At 39.3% G+C, this 12,017-nt stretch overlaps 1 protein-coding gene across 1 annotated transcript in view; it reads right to left on the reverse strand.

The window, feature by feature from the left end:
* LOC120795426 (protein Daple-like) overlaps positions 1-12,017 on the reverse strand; it is a gene marked incomplete at its 5' end in the record, with an annotated part of 43,205 nt that overhangs the window by 20,491 nt on the left and 10,697 nt on the right. Inside the window, 13 exons of the mRNA XM_040137353.1 lie at positions 494-1,291; positions 1,406-1,690; positions 1,784-1,921; positions 2,131-2,312; positions 2,422-2,572; positions 2,958-3,104; positions 3,361-3,519; positions 5,317-5,398; positions 6,090-6,322; positions 6,667-6,810; positions 7,178-7,261; positions 8,329-8,387; positions 9,890-9,959. Of these exons, the coding sequence (XP_039993287.1) occupies positions 494-1,291; positions 1,406-1,690; positions 1,784-1,921; positions 2,131-2,312; positions 2,422-2,572; positions 2,958-3,104; positions 3,361-3,519; positions 5,317-5,398; positions 6,090-6,322; positions 6,667-6,810; positions 7,178-7,261; positions 8,329-8,387; positions 9,890-9,959 (2,532 nt within the window). The remainder of the gene's footprint in view (positions 1-493; positions 1,292-1,405; positions 1,691-1,783; positions 1,922-2,130; positions 2,313-2,421; positions 2,573-2,957; positions 3,105-3,360; positions 3,520-5,316; positions 5,399-6,089; positions 6,323-6,666; positions 6,811-7,177; positions 7,262-8,328; positions 8,388-9,889; positions 9,960-12,017) is intronic.

A 12,017-nucleotide genomic window follows, 5' to 3' on the forward strand; every position in this document is an offset into this window, starting at 1 on the left:
GTTCAAATTTACAATTTTCTGAGCAGTTTAAGGATTTCCCATTCATGTTGGCTCTGCTGATGAAGATCCTCTGATACAGCTGACAGATACTAAATGGACATTGTGATGAGATTGTTTTGTCAAATGCAGTTTCCGAGGCAAGGAACTTGTAAACCAACATGGTAGTCCTTAAAATGCTCAGGAAAATGTTATCATCCACAATGGTAAATGGGCTGAGAAAGATGGTGTGATACAGTTGAATGCTCCGGAACAGCTATTAAATGAACCTTGTAGTGAGATTGTTTTGTCACATACTATTCTGGTTATGAGTGGGAAACCCTTAACCTACATTAATAGTGTTTCAGCTCTCCATTGCTGACAAGACTAAAATTCTGGGGTTAACACAGGCCTGTTCACTGTGTTTACGCCATGAAAAATTTTGGCCACATGTCAAAAATAAAGAATAATTTCTGAAGATTTCTTTTGGGGTCAGTCTTGAAGCTTTTCCTCTCACCTCTCTCAGAGTAGCCAGAGTTCTCTTGTCAATAGTCGCCTGTTTCTGCAGCTCCTTGTTCTCCCTCTCCAGCTCTTTGGCTTTGACTGCCACCTCCTTCAGTCTGTCCACTTCCTTACTCAGAGCCATGCCCTCCTTCTCCACTGTAGCCAATTGCCTGGTTTTCTCTTCCAGTTCTGTCTCTTTCCCCTCTAGCAGTGTTCTGATCTTCAAGCTCTCCTTTTCCAGTTGCTTTCTGCCCTTCTCTGACTGCTCCAGGCCCAGTTGGACCTTCCTCCTCTCCTTGTCTCCTTCCTCCCTCCTTCTCCGTTCTTCCTTAAGTTCATCTACTTCCCTTCTCCATTCCTCCTCTCTGCTATTTGTTTCCCGCCTCTCTCTCTCTACCTCTTCTCTCTCCTCTTTACTCCTCTCTATTTCCTGTTGTAAGCGATACTTCTCCTGATTCAGAGCTGCCATGTTCAACTCCAGCCTTTCTGCTCTCTTCCTCTCAGTTTGTGCCTCCTCTCTGATGTCTTCCATCCTCCTCTTCAGCTCCTGTGTTTCTCTCTGCGCCTCCTTATGCTCCTCCTGTAGGGTGGCTAGGCAGGCAGATGAGGAGCGCAGTTTTTCCAGTGAGCAGTGGAGGTCCAGGTTCTCCTTTGACAGCAGGCCATTCTCCACCTCGTGCCTGCCCAGTTGCTGCAGCTCTTGCTGGGCCTCCTCTGCCTCCCGATTCAGTCTGCGCACCTCCTGCTCCAGGGAGGAAACCTGTTTCTCTAGAGCCTCTGACCGCTCACTGCATGCACGCAGAGACATCACCTGGGAGCAAAACAGGGACAACTATATCTTATAGACTTACTTTCGTAGCAATCAGATTAATTTTACATTAAGAATATATCATAAATTAATGAATTATCTTATTAATATTATTACTTCTCTGTTCAGAGCTTCCCGGCTCCGTTCCAGCCTCACTGCCTCTCTCTCTGCCTCCTCGCACCGACCTGCCCTCTCCCTCAGCCTCTCTGCCTCCTCATTGGATATTTTGAGTTGAGTTTCCAAGCTGGCCAATCGAGGGCTGTTGTCAGTGATGTTCTGGTGCAGTAAACGGTTCTCTGCTTCCACCTCACGGACCCTTGCCTCACTGTTAGACTGTGCACGCTCCTGAAGGGACACCACTGCATCAGACAGGTGCTGCTTCTCACTCTCTAACTCTGAGATCTGATCACACAAGTAGAACAAAGGGACAAGCGCGTCAACAGAGAAAGCATTTTGGCCTCATATTTTACCTGAGTGTATTTGTGTGTTAACTACCTGCTGATCCTTCTCTGCCCTCAGAGCATGCATTTCTCTCTCCAGACTATGCTTTTCCTTCAATATTTCCTCTCCTAGTGATTCCATTTCCTGATTGGTCAATCTCTCTTGGTCCAACAAGCACTGAAGACGCTCCAACTAACAAACAAAAAATAAAAAAGACAAAGGTACAGTAGTTATTAGTAACAAGGGATACAAATAAGCAATGGAAAATGAGAATCAGTTCTTGTCTGTAACAATTAAAATATATTTTGTAGGGCCATTTAGTTTGTCTACAACTCTTTGAAGCATTTGTACACAGTCTCTCCTCACTGTACAAATGGCTCTACCATATCCAGGCCTCCCACCTTCTTGCTAAGACTCTGGTTCTCCCTGTCCAGCTCCTGAGTATGGAGCTGCTGCCCCTGCAAGAGGTGGTTCTCCTCTTTCAGTCTCTCTATAGAGGCCTGTAGCTCCCGGTTTTCCTTCTCCAGCTTCAACACTCGACTGGAGACACATTCATTTAGCTCATGGACCAATGACTTACGAGCTGCAGCAGAGAAAAATACTTTGGTTAGGACAGAATATGGAAAATCACATTTCTGGACACACAAACAGAACAGCATATAACAGAAAATAATAGAAAAAAGCAGGCTTACTCTCTATGTTAGTGTTGTCATGGTTCTTGGTCAGCTGTTCCAGCTCCCAGCCTAAATGAGCTGACTCGTTCATACTCTGTTTCTGTCCGATCTCCAGCAGCATGTTCTCCTCCACCAGCTCCTCCAGCCTATGACGTTCATTGTCCCTCTCCTGCACAACACACACACAAAAGATTACCATATGATGTTAAAGTATTCTCATACCCTCAAAATACACAGGCGTAGAAAGGCAGTTAAACACACATATAGACAGATGGTAAACTTGTTTAACAAAAACAAGGTTAAAAAAACTTTGGAACTACATTAAGTCCTCAAAATCTATACAGCTGCTTTGCTGACATATAGGGCCACCAGTGTACAACAGTGCAAAATGCTCCAATAGAATTAGAATAGAATAGAATTGAATTGAATTTTTTTGCCCTTGTAAAGCAGAAATCCCTTTAAAACAGCTTAAAGATGACATTCTGGTTTAGAATGATATTGCAGAAAACATATATAGTTGAACATGACTATAACAGAAAGGTATAGTATAACACCATTTCAAGGTCGTGTATTTTAGCTCGTAGTAACAGGTTGTCTTTCTCCAGCGTGTGAAGTTTTTCAAAGCGACCCCTGGAGGCTGACAGCTGCTCTTCCAACAGCATCTTTGTCTCCATCAGAGTCAGGTTGTCCTCACGAAGCTCCTGAATAACCACACACACATACATACACACATGTTGAGCGGCTTGTCCTCGATAGATGCAAGTCAGTCTGGGTTCATATTCTGTTTATGTCTCCAGTGTCAGTTGAAAGCTTTATGCATTGCAAAAACAAACCACACAAATATGAGAAGCTGTACAACAAGAAACTAAACATATCCAATAATAGGATATATGGTAGTCTCTCATAATGTTCAAAATATTGCATTGTGTATTGTGTATTGTGAAGCTGTGGTTGTACCTCAACTCTGGTCTTGTAGAAGTGAACATCATTGAGTTTTTCTTTACATCTGGTCAGTTCAGTCTCCAGTCTATCAACCCTGGCTGCTCTTTCCCTCAATGAGTCCACCTCGTCCCGGTACACTCGGGCCGAACGAGCCTCACAAGACAGCGACTGGTTCTGAACCACATACATATATGCATTATTATAACTTTCCATGAACTTAATTTTTTCCGTAAGGATAAACTAAACCTAATATTAAATCTATTCATCATACAAAGACAAAGTCGCAATCTGAATTTGCTGTTAAATTGAGCAGTATTTGAATGTAAGCTTGAATGACATGTAAAGGAAGTTATGGAACCAAAGTAAAAATTGCAGACTCATGATTTAGATCCGGATTATAGGGTTGATTTCCAAAATAAATTATGTGTAGACAGACATCACATTTTAACATCTCTGAGACTGTAGTATGTAGTATGGCAGTGTGCTCTGACGCAGTAGTTTTGTTTCTGATTATGTTTCGTGTATGCAAGTACAATGACAATAAAGTTGAACCGAATTGAATTGAAAACTTCTACAAAATAACAATTTCAGCTTTTTAGTTTCGATAACAAACAATGTTAAAACTTGTAATATATGCTTTATTTTGTTACTCTACTAACCAATAAAAGTATCATAACTACATCTTATAACAGTTATAATAAAAGTTATAATCTAACTAAGAACCAAGGATGTGCCAAGCCAATCTGCAAGATTTTAACAGGGGCCTGTATCACAAAGCAAGCTTCACTTTGTCAAGCTGGGTTACCTGCTGCAACGAGCTGAACACTGGCCATCCTGTATAACCTGTGTTATAAGCTGGTTATCAACTGGCTCAGTTCACTCATGTTCATGTGAAAGACTGCGGACTTATTAATTACAAGCGACATCATCAGAACTATTAATTAAGTACTTCATATGAAATGAGATGAAACAGTGATAGCCACAGGAAAATTTGCTTATAGTGACAACAGAAAGTGATATTTAAGAAGGTGAAATATAAACAATATAATCACATAATTATAACAGACTAACAAGTTGTAGAAACACTACAGATTCTAAAAGTAAGCCATAACTAAGACTGAAATGTTGTATTCATAATCATGGAAAATATTTAACAGTAAGTGATGTAATATGAGTGTAAACCCATTGACACTTTCAGGAATCCTGTCAGGATTATAATAATCTTTGTGCAATTAAAATATAGCTATAATCATCATTATATAGTTATTTAGTGTGGTAAACTATCCCTCCTTATGCTGGAAACTCTGTTTTAAAACCAAAGTGGAAATGGAAAGACTGGTACAACAAATCAGTCTGATCTATAAAAATATCTATTGCTCTTTACTATTGTCACCCTACTGCAAACTCTCTTGTCTATTTCAGGATTCTGTAGGAATGACGACTTTGTATTTCCAATGAGCTGACTGGTCAGTGGTGGGCTGTTGGCAGGCTTTGATCTGACCCTCTGACATTAACCTAATCCAGAGCATTTCAGCCTTGCATCATTTCAGCCTTGCATCATACGATGGTTATCTATGGTTAAAAGTGAGCCAGCTTCATTATACCACAAAACCTCAGTTAAAGAAAGATAGCTAACCCACTAATTTTGCTTCATAGTACAGGCCCCATGTATGATAAAGACATTTTTAAATGGATCAATATCAGCTATATGAACTCGGATCCATTTCTAATGTGTTGTGCATCACAAGTTATTGTCCTTATGGTATGTCACCTGTCAAAATCACCTCACTGTGCTCCTTTAAATCACTGGCACCATTTCTTAATGCACAGTGATAAAGCAAGCAGCAGCAGCTAGCTGTTTGACTTGGTGATAATTATACTGGCATTATGATTCTTTTGTTAATCATTTTCTTCTATATAGATGTGTGTTAAATACAGGTCTGACACTACTGGTTATAAATGGGTCCTGACCTCTTGTTTCAGTCTCTGTAACTCCTGATCCAGACGTTCCACTTCATGTTTTGAATCCATCAACTGCTCTGTCTTCTCCTCCCTGCACACACACACACACACACACACACACACACACACACACACACACACACACACACACACACACACACACACACACACACACACACACACACACACACACACACATCAATAACCCGAGTAGTTTCAAATAAAAGTTTTACAATCATTATGCTGTATAATCAGCCCCACACCCTGGAAATTTCAATATAGGTTGAGATTCACTTGAGAGATTAACAGCTCACAGTAATGAGATTATGAAACATATATTAAAGTGGTCATACTTGAAGTCTTTATTTTATTAGGTAAAAGAATCTCGATTGAACACCATTCAGCCACAACATTGAAATCGGTGTATATTCTGCAGAATGACTTTTGGTTGCTGTGTGTAGAGTGGGAGTGTATTTTTAATCTCCAAATAGATGGCTCCCCTGTGTGATTATACTGTAGACTGATCAGAGCTAGACAGAATAATAACCTATGCTGGTAGTATAATGACTTTCAGCCGCTGCTTGTATCACCACAGTTCAACCTTAAATCAATGACACACAGAAAAACTTTCTGGGTTACTCTGATGGGTAACAGTGTGCAATGAGCTGCTGCTTTAGTCAAACTGGAATATTTGTTTGCCATGAAACACCATTTCTGGACTTATTAGTATCAGATAGGCCAACATCCAAGTTTTAACTTTATTGTTTGATTAAAAGACTTACAGTTCTTGTCTGTATCTGCGGAGCTTGGCCTTGGTATCAGCGAGCTCCACAGACAGATGCTGTTTCTCTTCTTTAGTCAGCCAAGACACAGTCACAGCCGATCCTCTGTCATTCACTCCCACACCCCCAGAACTCTGCCGACCCTCCAGGCTGCTCATGCCCAGGTTCCTGCACCCTTCCTGGGGCTGCTGACAGAACAGGTAATCCCTCTCCTGGGTCAGATCCACAATCTCCTGGAAGGCAGAAATGTTTCTGCTAAACTTACATTTAATTCTTGTTTTCCCATTGAAATAATTCTACAAGAAGACCTCTGCCAACATTTATGATTTCCTGACAAAATATATTCATTACATTGGAAAATACTATAAAACATCATTACTTCACTTGACACTACAAATCTGCACTAGCATCACAATAAACTGCATTATATCCATCACATGAAGAAAGTAAACAATAATGACTGTACATTATACATTTACTGTATTTAAATATGATACATAAATAAAAATATTCTAATCATTATTAATAAAATAAAATGATCAGCCTGGCAATGGTCCTTGTGTTTGTGTCTCAGTACCTCACTGGCTTTGTCTCTCTGGTCAATCAGTTGTTGCAACGATGCAGCCATGTTACGGGACAGAGGTTCCAGCTCTTCGTGCGCAAGCTCTGCTCCTTCCTCTAGCCAGGACAGGTCAAGAACATTCAGCTGGTTATGGGTGACCTGCAAAACAGACACACATACACACAACCCCATACACACCCACACAGCATATTCAGCGTTCTGGCACTTTATTATATTCTAATATTGGTTAGAATATTAATACCAAAGCTACACTGTTTAATTAAATGGAAAATTCTAAAAGATTTACATTTTTTATAAGCATTACTGTTGTAATTTGGCATGAATTGTTTGACACATTTGGAAACCTCGGGATCTTAACTTAAGTTCTGTGAGTCTGAACAATGCTGGTCCACGCAGCAAGTAATGAGTACTCTTTACAGTGTCTGCGGGGTTGAAGAGGTTAACTAGCATCATTAGCCTGACCTAGGGTCTATCATAGACTACACTAGCATTGTGCTCTACTGACCTCCTGGATGTGAGAGACGATGGCAGCCTGGGTCTCGATGTCCAGCAGCTTTATCTTCTCTATCATCTCCTCCTTACGCTCACACTGAACGTGCACACACATGAACAGATACATATACATACAGGAATAAATTGAAATAGGATACATATTTTAATAAATTTGTTTATTTTTTTATTAAGATCAAACAAAAACTCCAGGTTATTAATGTTTCTGTATGTTGCCATTACACTGTTGACGTAAAATGTAAGTTTGTTTGGCAAATGTTTGCTGGCCTGGAGAAATGGTTATTTTGAACACCAACAACATTTTAATGTGGCTTTATCAGCTCTCCCTCCCTCTGTCTTTCCATTCATCACTCCCTCATGGCCTTCCTCTTTCATGGAACCAGTAGAACAAGTACAAGTAGGGAGGGAGGTAAAAGGAAGAAAGACAGAAAGAGAGGAAGGGAAATTAGGAACTACGGAGTGAGGAAGAGAGAAACAGAGCAGCCATAGGTAAAGGAAAACAAGGGAAAGATAAGATGAAAAAATTGTAAGGTGGGTTCAGAGCCATGGGGGAATGGAAATGAGAGACAACAAAGAGCTGTATGAACAAACAGACAGACAGACAGAGAAACCACCTGCGCCCTCACCTCCCACATGAGTGGCCTCTCCTCTTTACTTACATGTAACCCGTTTAACTCTTAACTCACCTTTCTGGCTAATTCTTAAATTAAATTCATGGTTTTTTAGAATGGATTTCAAAACATTCGAAAACTTTCAAAACACCCCCAAACTTATTGTCTTAATTAACTTATACAAATATTTAAACAACTGTTAGAGTTCTCTTGAGCAAGACTCTTAAATCACCAAAATGTTATGTTCAAATAGCCAATATTTTCATTTTAGAGTTCCATAATCCTGTAGACTGTTACTTTAGGAAACCACTGATATGACTTCATGTGTTTTTGAATCCCACGGTCCCACCCACATCCAGTCCCACCCTGCACCTTATCAGCAAACACACTGAACGTCTGTGCTCAGACATGCAAAACTAAACAGACACAAAAACACTTCCTGGGTGAGTATGGGTGGCACAGTAAACTGCTGTTGGGTGTGTGTGTGTGTGTGTGTGTGTGTGTGTGTGTGTGTGTGTGTGTGTGTGTGTGTTACCTGAACAGCACAACCTAGTATCAGTAACAAAAGTCTTCTCAGTTCTTCCATGCTTTTGGCTGGGGTGAACAAAACACAGAAACAGAATAAAGCTGAATAAGCTGAATAAAAGGGAAAAGAAAAAGTCACTACAAGAAAAAAAGTTTATAAAAGCTACACAGCAAGTCTTCAGACATTATGTTTGAAGGAATGATCTAAAGCTTGATGGTGATTGAGGCTGCAGGACACCTAAGGCAGTGTTAGAGTATACTATGCTAGAGCTAACCTTTCATTGCTGACTACACACTATTCATTTAAAAACAATTTAACATAAACAGCACGGTTTTTAACTGCAAAGATGCAGCCAGTATCGACAATTTTCAATGTGACACCACTACATCTGCCACACTACTAAAGTATACTTAGTGTCATTACAGATAATAAATTTAAGCATTGACCGGCCGGCCAAGTGTTGGAGTTTCCCCATTGGCTCAAACAGTTTCTAATATGTCATCAAGGGGGGGTTTAAAGGCAGTGTTGCCAACTTAGTGCCTTTGTCACTAGATTTACCAAGTTTTCAGACCTCTTTAGCGAGTTTTTTCACAGATTTACCTAGCAACAAATCTAGTGACTTTTCGGACAAACCTTAGCTACTGTCCGTGGAAGAGAGTCGCCAGTATAGCCCTGGGACCGTGAGGTTGCCGTATCCACAGTCCAGCCATATACTAGGTTTTGACCTGGTTTTGTTTTTTTATTGGTGTATTTAACAGTGACAGTGCACATGAATAAACATTGCTGGATATAAATGTGCCAGAGTTAGCTAAAAGGCTATTTTTCATCAAATTACCAAGGTACCTGAAATTCAGGAGGATGGGAATATAGTCCTCCGACAGTGAATCTTCATGCTAAGAACAAGCCTAGCATGACATCTTTATGTGCAAACACAGTCTTGAATGATGTTTATACTCAGCTATTTGTTATAACTGGGCTCCAACAAATAAATACAAAGACTGAATACAATTAATTTACTGACTAAGATTCAGAGGAGATCTCGCACTCAGATTATATTGTTTCTGTCATTGCCCTTTCTTTTTTCAACCTTATTAAAATAAAAAACCTCACAGAGTTTTTATGTATTTTATGTCTGCAATGCAGACATAAAATAATGTGGTGTAATGTAATGAGATCTATAATAATATATCATCACAAATTTAATTTTCATCTGAGGTTACAATCTAACTAACAACCAATTAAAGTTGAAAACTATCAAACAGTAAATCAATTAAGTTCTTTTAGCAATAACTTAATTCTCCAGGAGACCAGTGTTTGAAATGATGTCATATAAAGAATTAAGAAAGTACAAGAAGAAACATAAATACTTTTTTTTTAAATCCAATTCAGTGCAGGCCTTGAAAATTGCTAACAACATGGGGATGGCAGGATGGTAGTAAGTAAGTGCAGTTAGTGATTAACCTTGCGTGTATTATGGATCTCTTCTAAAGTACATGTAAGAATGTAGTGGAAATATACATGACTTGATTAACATAGGATGTAAAGTACATTAAGAAGGAATTTGTGTTACCTGATATCGGATCCTTGGCGATGCAGAGGATGTTGGGAAGGGGCATGACTATTAACTGCTGTAAAGTCTCCTGTAACACAGATGGGAAGGTTCAGGGGTTGTTGAGGCAAAGAGAAAGAGAGTGGATGACTAAATTCTCTGATAACTCTGCATAAGACAATGTAACTGACAAACACTGGGTAACTAGAAACTATCAGTCAGTAGCCAACTATGGGACAACAAAAGCATTAACATATACATATACATACATATATATATACACATATACATACATATATATACACACACACATATATACACACACACACACACACACACACACACACACACACACACACACACACATACACATATATATATATATATATATATATATATATATACATATATACATATATACATATGTATACATATATACATAAATATATACATACATACATATACATATACATACATGCACACACACATATAACAAAATGCCCCCAACAGTGTAGCAGAGCCACTGAATCCCCTTGGTTTAGGCCACACATTCATTCGCTCACTTGTCAAGAATATGGGGATGAGGGATGACTAATCTGACCATTTCATTTTTTTCAACATTCCTGTAGACCAGTGTAGACCAACTCTCAAATGTGCATTCATCTATGTAATGAGGGGTTTATACACTGCAGCCCTACTATAATATCCCCCTCTACTTAATTGTTGACAAAATGTTCTTGCTGACAAAGTCTTATCACATCCTGCATTGACATTCTCAGTCACCTGAGGATGAGTTGCTCTTCTTTTTTTCCTTACAAAGTATACTAATGTACGAGCATTACAGTCATCAAATGTGCGCTGTTGACCAATATTTCTGACCCTATTTACTATTGTCTTTCCCATAGATCTAAATGCAGATGTCAATTTAGGCACTGTGTCTATTGAAACTCTAGCCAGTTGAGCAGTCTTTGGGACTGAAGATCTTTTCCTCATGCCATCTTGATACAAAATCAGAATCAAGTGAGCTTTCTCAGCATTTTTATACATGCCACAGAGCATGACTGTATGTTAATTAATATACATGCACACATTTGTTTATTTCACCATGTCAACTTGATAGCAGGTAGATCATTCCTAAATTGTGTAGCACACAAGAAGTGTTTTGCATTTTTAGTTTCTGTAGACTTTAAAATAAAGAATAATTTCAGCTACAGAAACTCAAATTCCATCACCAGAAAAATCACACAAGATGTCACAGGACTGACCAAACTGTTTGCCCGACAAGTGACTTCTGGAAAGTACAGCACAGACAAAGACAAATATATAAGTAATGTTAAGTATTTTAGCTAATATATTACTGCGGTGTATGATGACATGCAGAATGATGGGAGCAGAACTGACAATGTCTGCCTTCCTTTTACAAGAGCAGCTTAAATTTAATCCAAACACATTTTGTAGAAATGAACCAAAGTCCAGCCACTAAATGACATAGACTTCTGTGCTATACATTTCCTTGTCTGCATGTGGCAAGCAGCCCATATGAAAAAACCTCCTGTAGACAGAGAGAGAGAGAGAGAGAGAGAGAGAGAGAGAGAGAGAGAGAGAAGCAAATGGTGGAGAAGAGAGAGAGTGTGGGTGTGTGTGTCACCCCACTAGGAGGGAATGTTTTCCATTCCAGAATATCCTCTCCTGTCTCCTAAAAATACCTGATTGTCGGGACAGGCCAAGAAAATTTGAGAATAATTAAAACAAACTAAATATTTCTCATTAACTAAATGAGTCAAATACAATCCTAGAAACCAGTTCATCGGAAGAGGCAGAGGTAAAGTGTCCTTATCAAAACGTGTTATTCGTCTGGTAAAGCAAGTTTTTTTAAAGATGAGGAAACATGGCAGGGGAATAAGGTGACATAGGAAGGTAACATTAGGTTTAGAGCAGGACACATGGGAGGGAGACATGCTGATGACTTATGGTTGTGTGTATGTGTATGTGCGTGTGCGTGCGTGCGAATTCAATCCAGGTGTTTTGGGAGGAGGGAAGTGACTGGCAGGGAATGGTTAGCTACAATAATACACTCAGAAACACACAGCACACATCTACACACAATCTCAAACACATCTTCTAAAAATAGGGAAAGATATCAAAATTC

Source organism: Xiphias gladius, chromosome 10 (genome assembly GCF_016859285.1).
Source record: "Xiphias gladius isolate SHS-SW01 ecotype Sanya breed wild chromosome 10, ASM1685928v1, whole genome shotgun sequence".
Taxonomy (NCBI): domain Eukaryota; kingdom Metazoa; phylum Chordata; class Actinopteri; order Istiophoriformes; family Xiphiidae; genus Xiphias; species Xiphias gladius.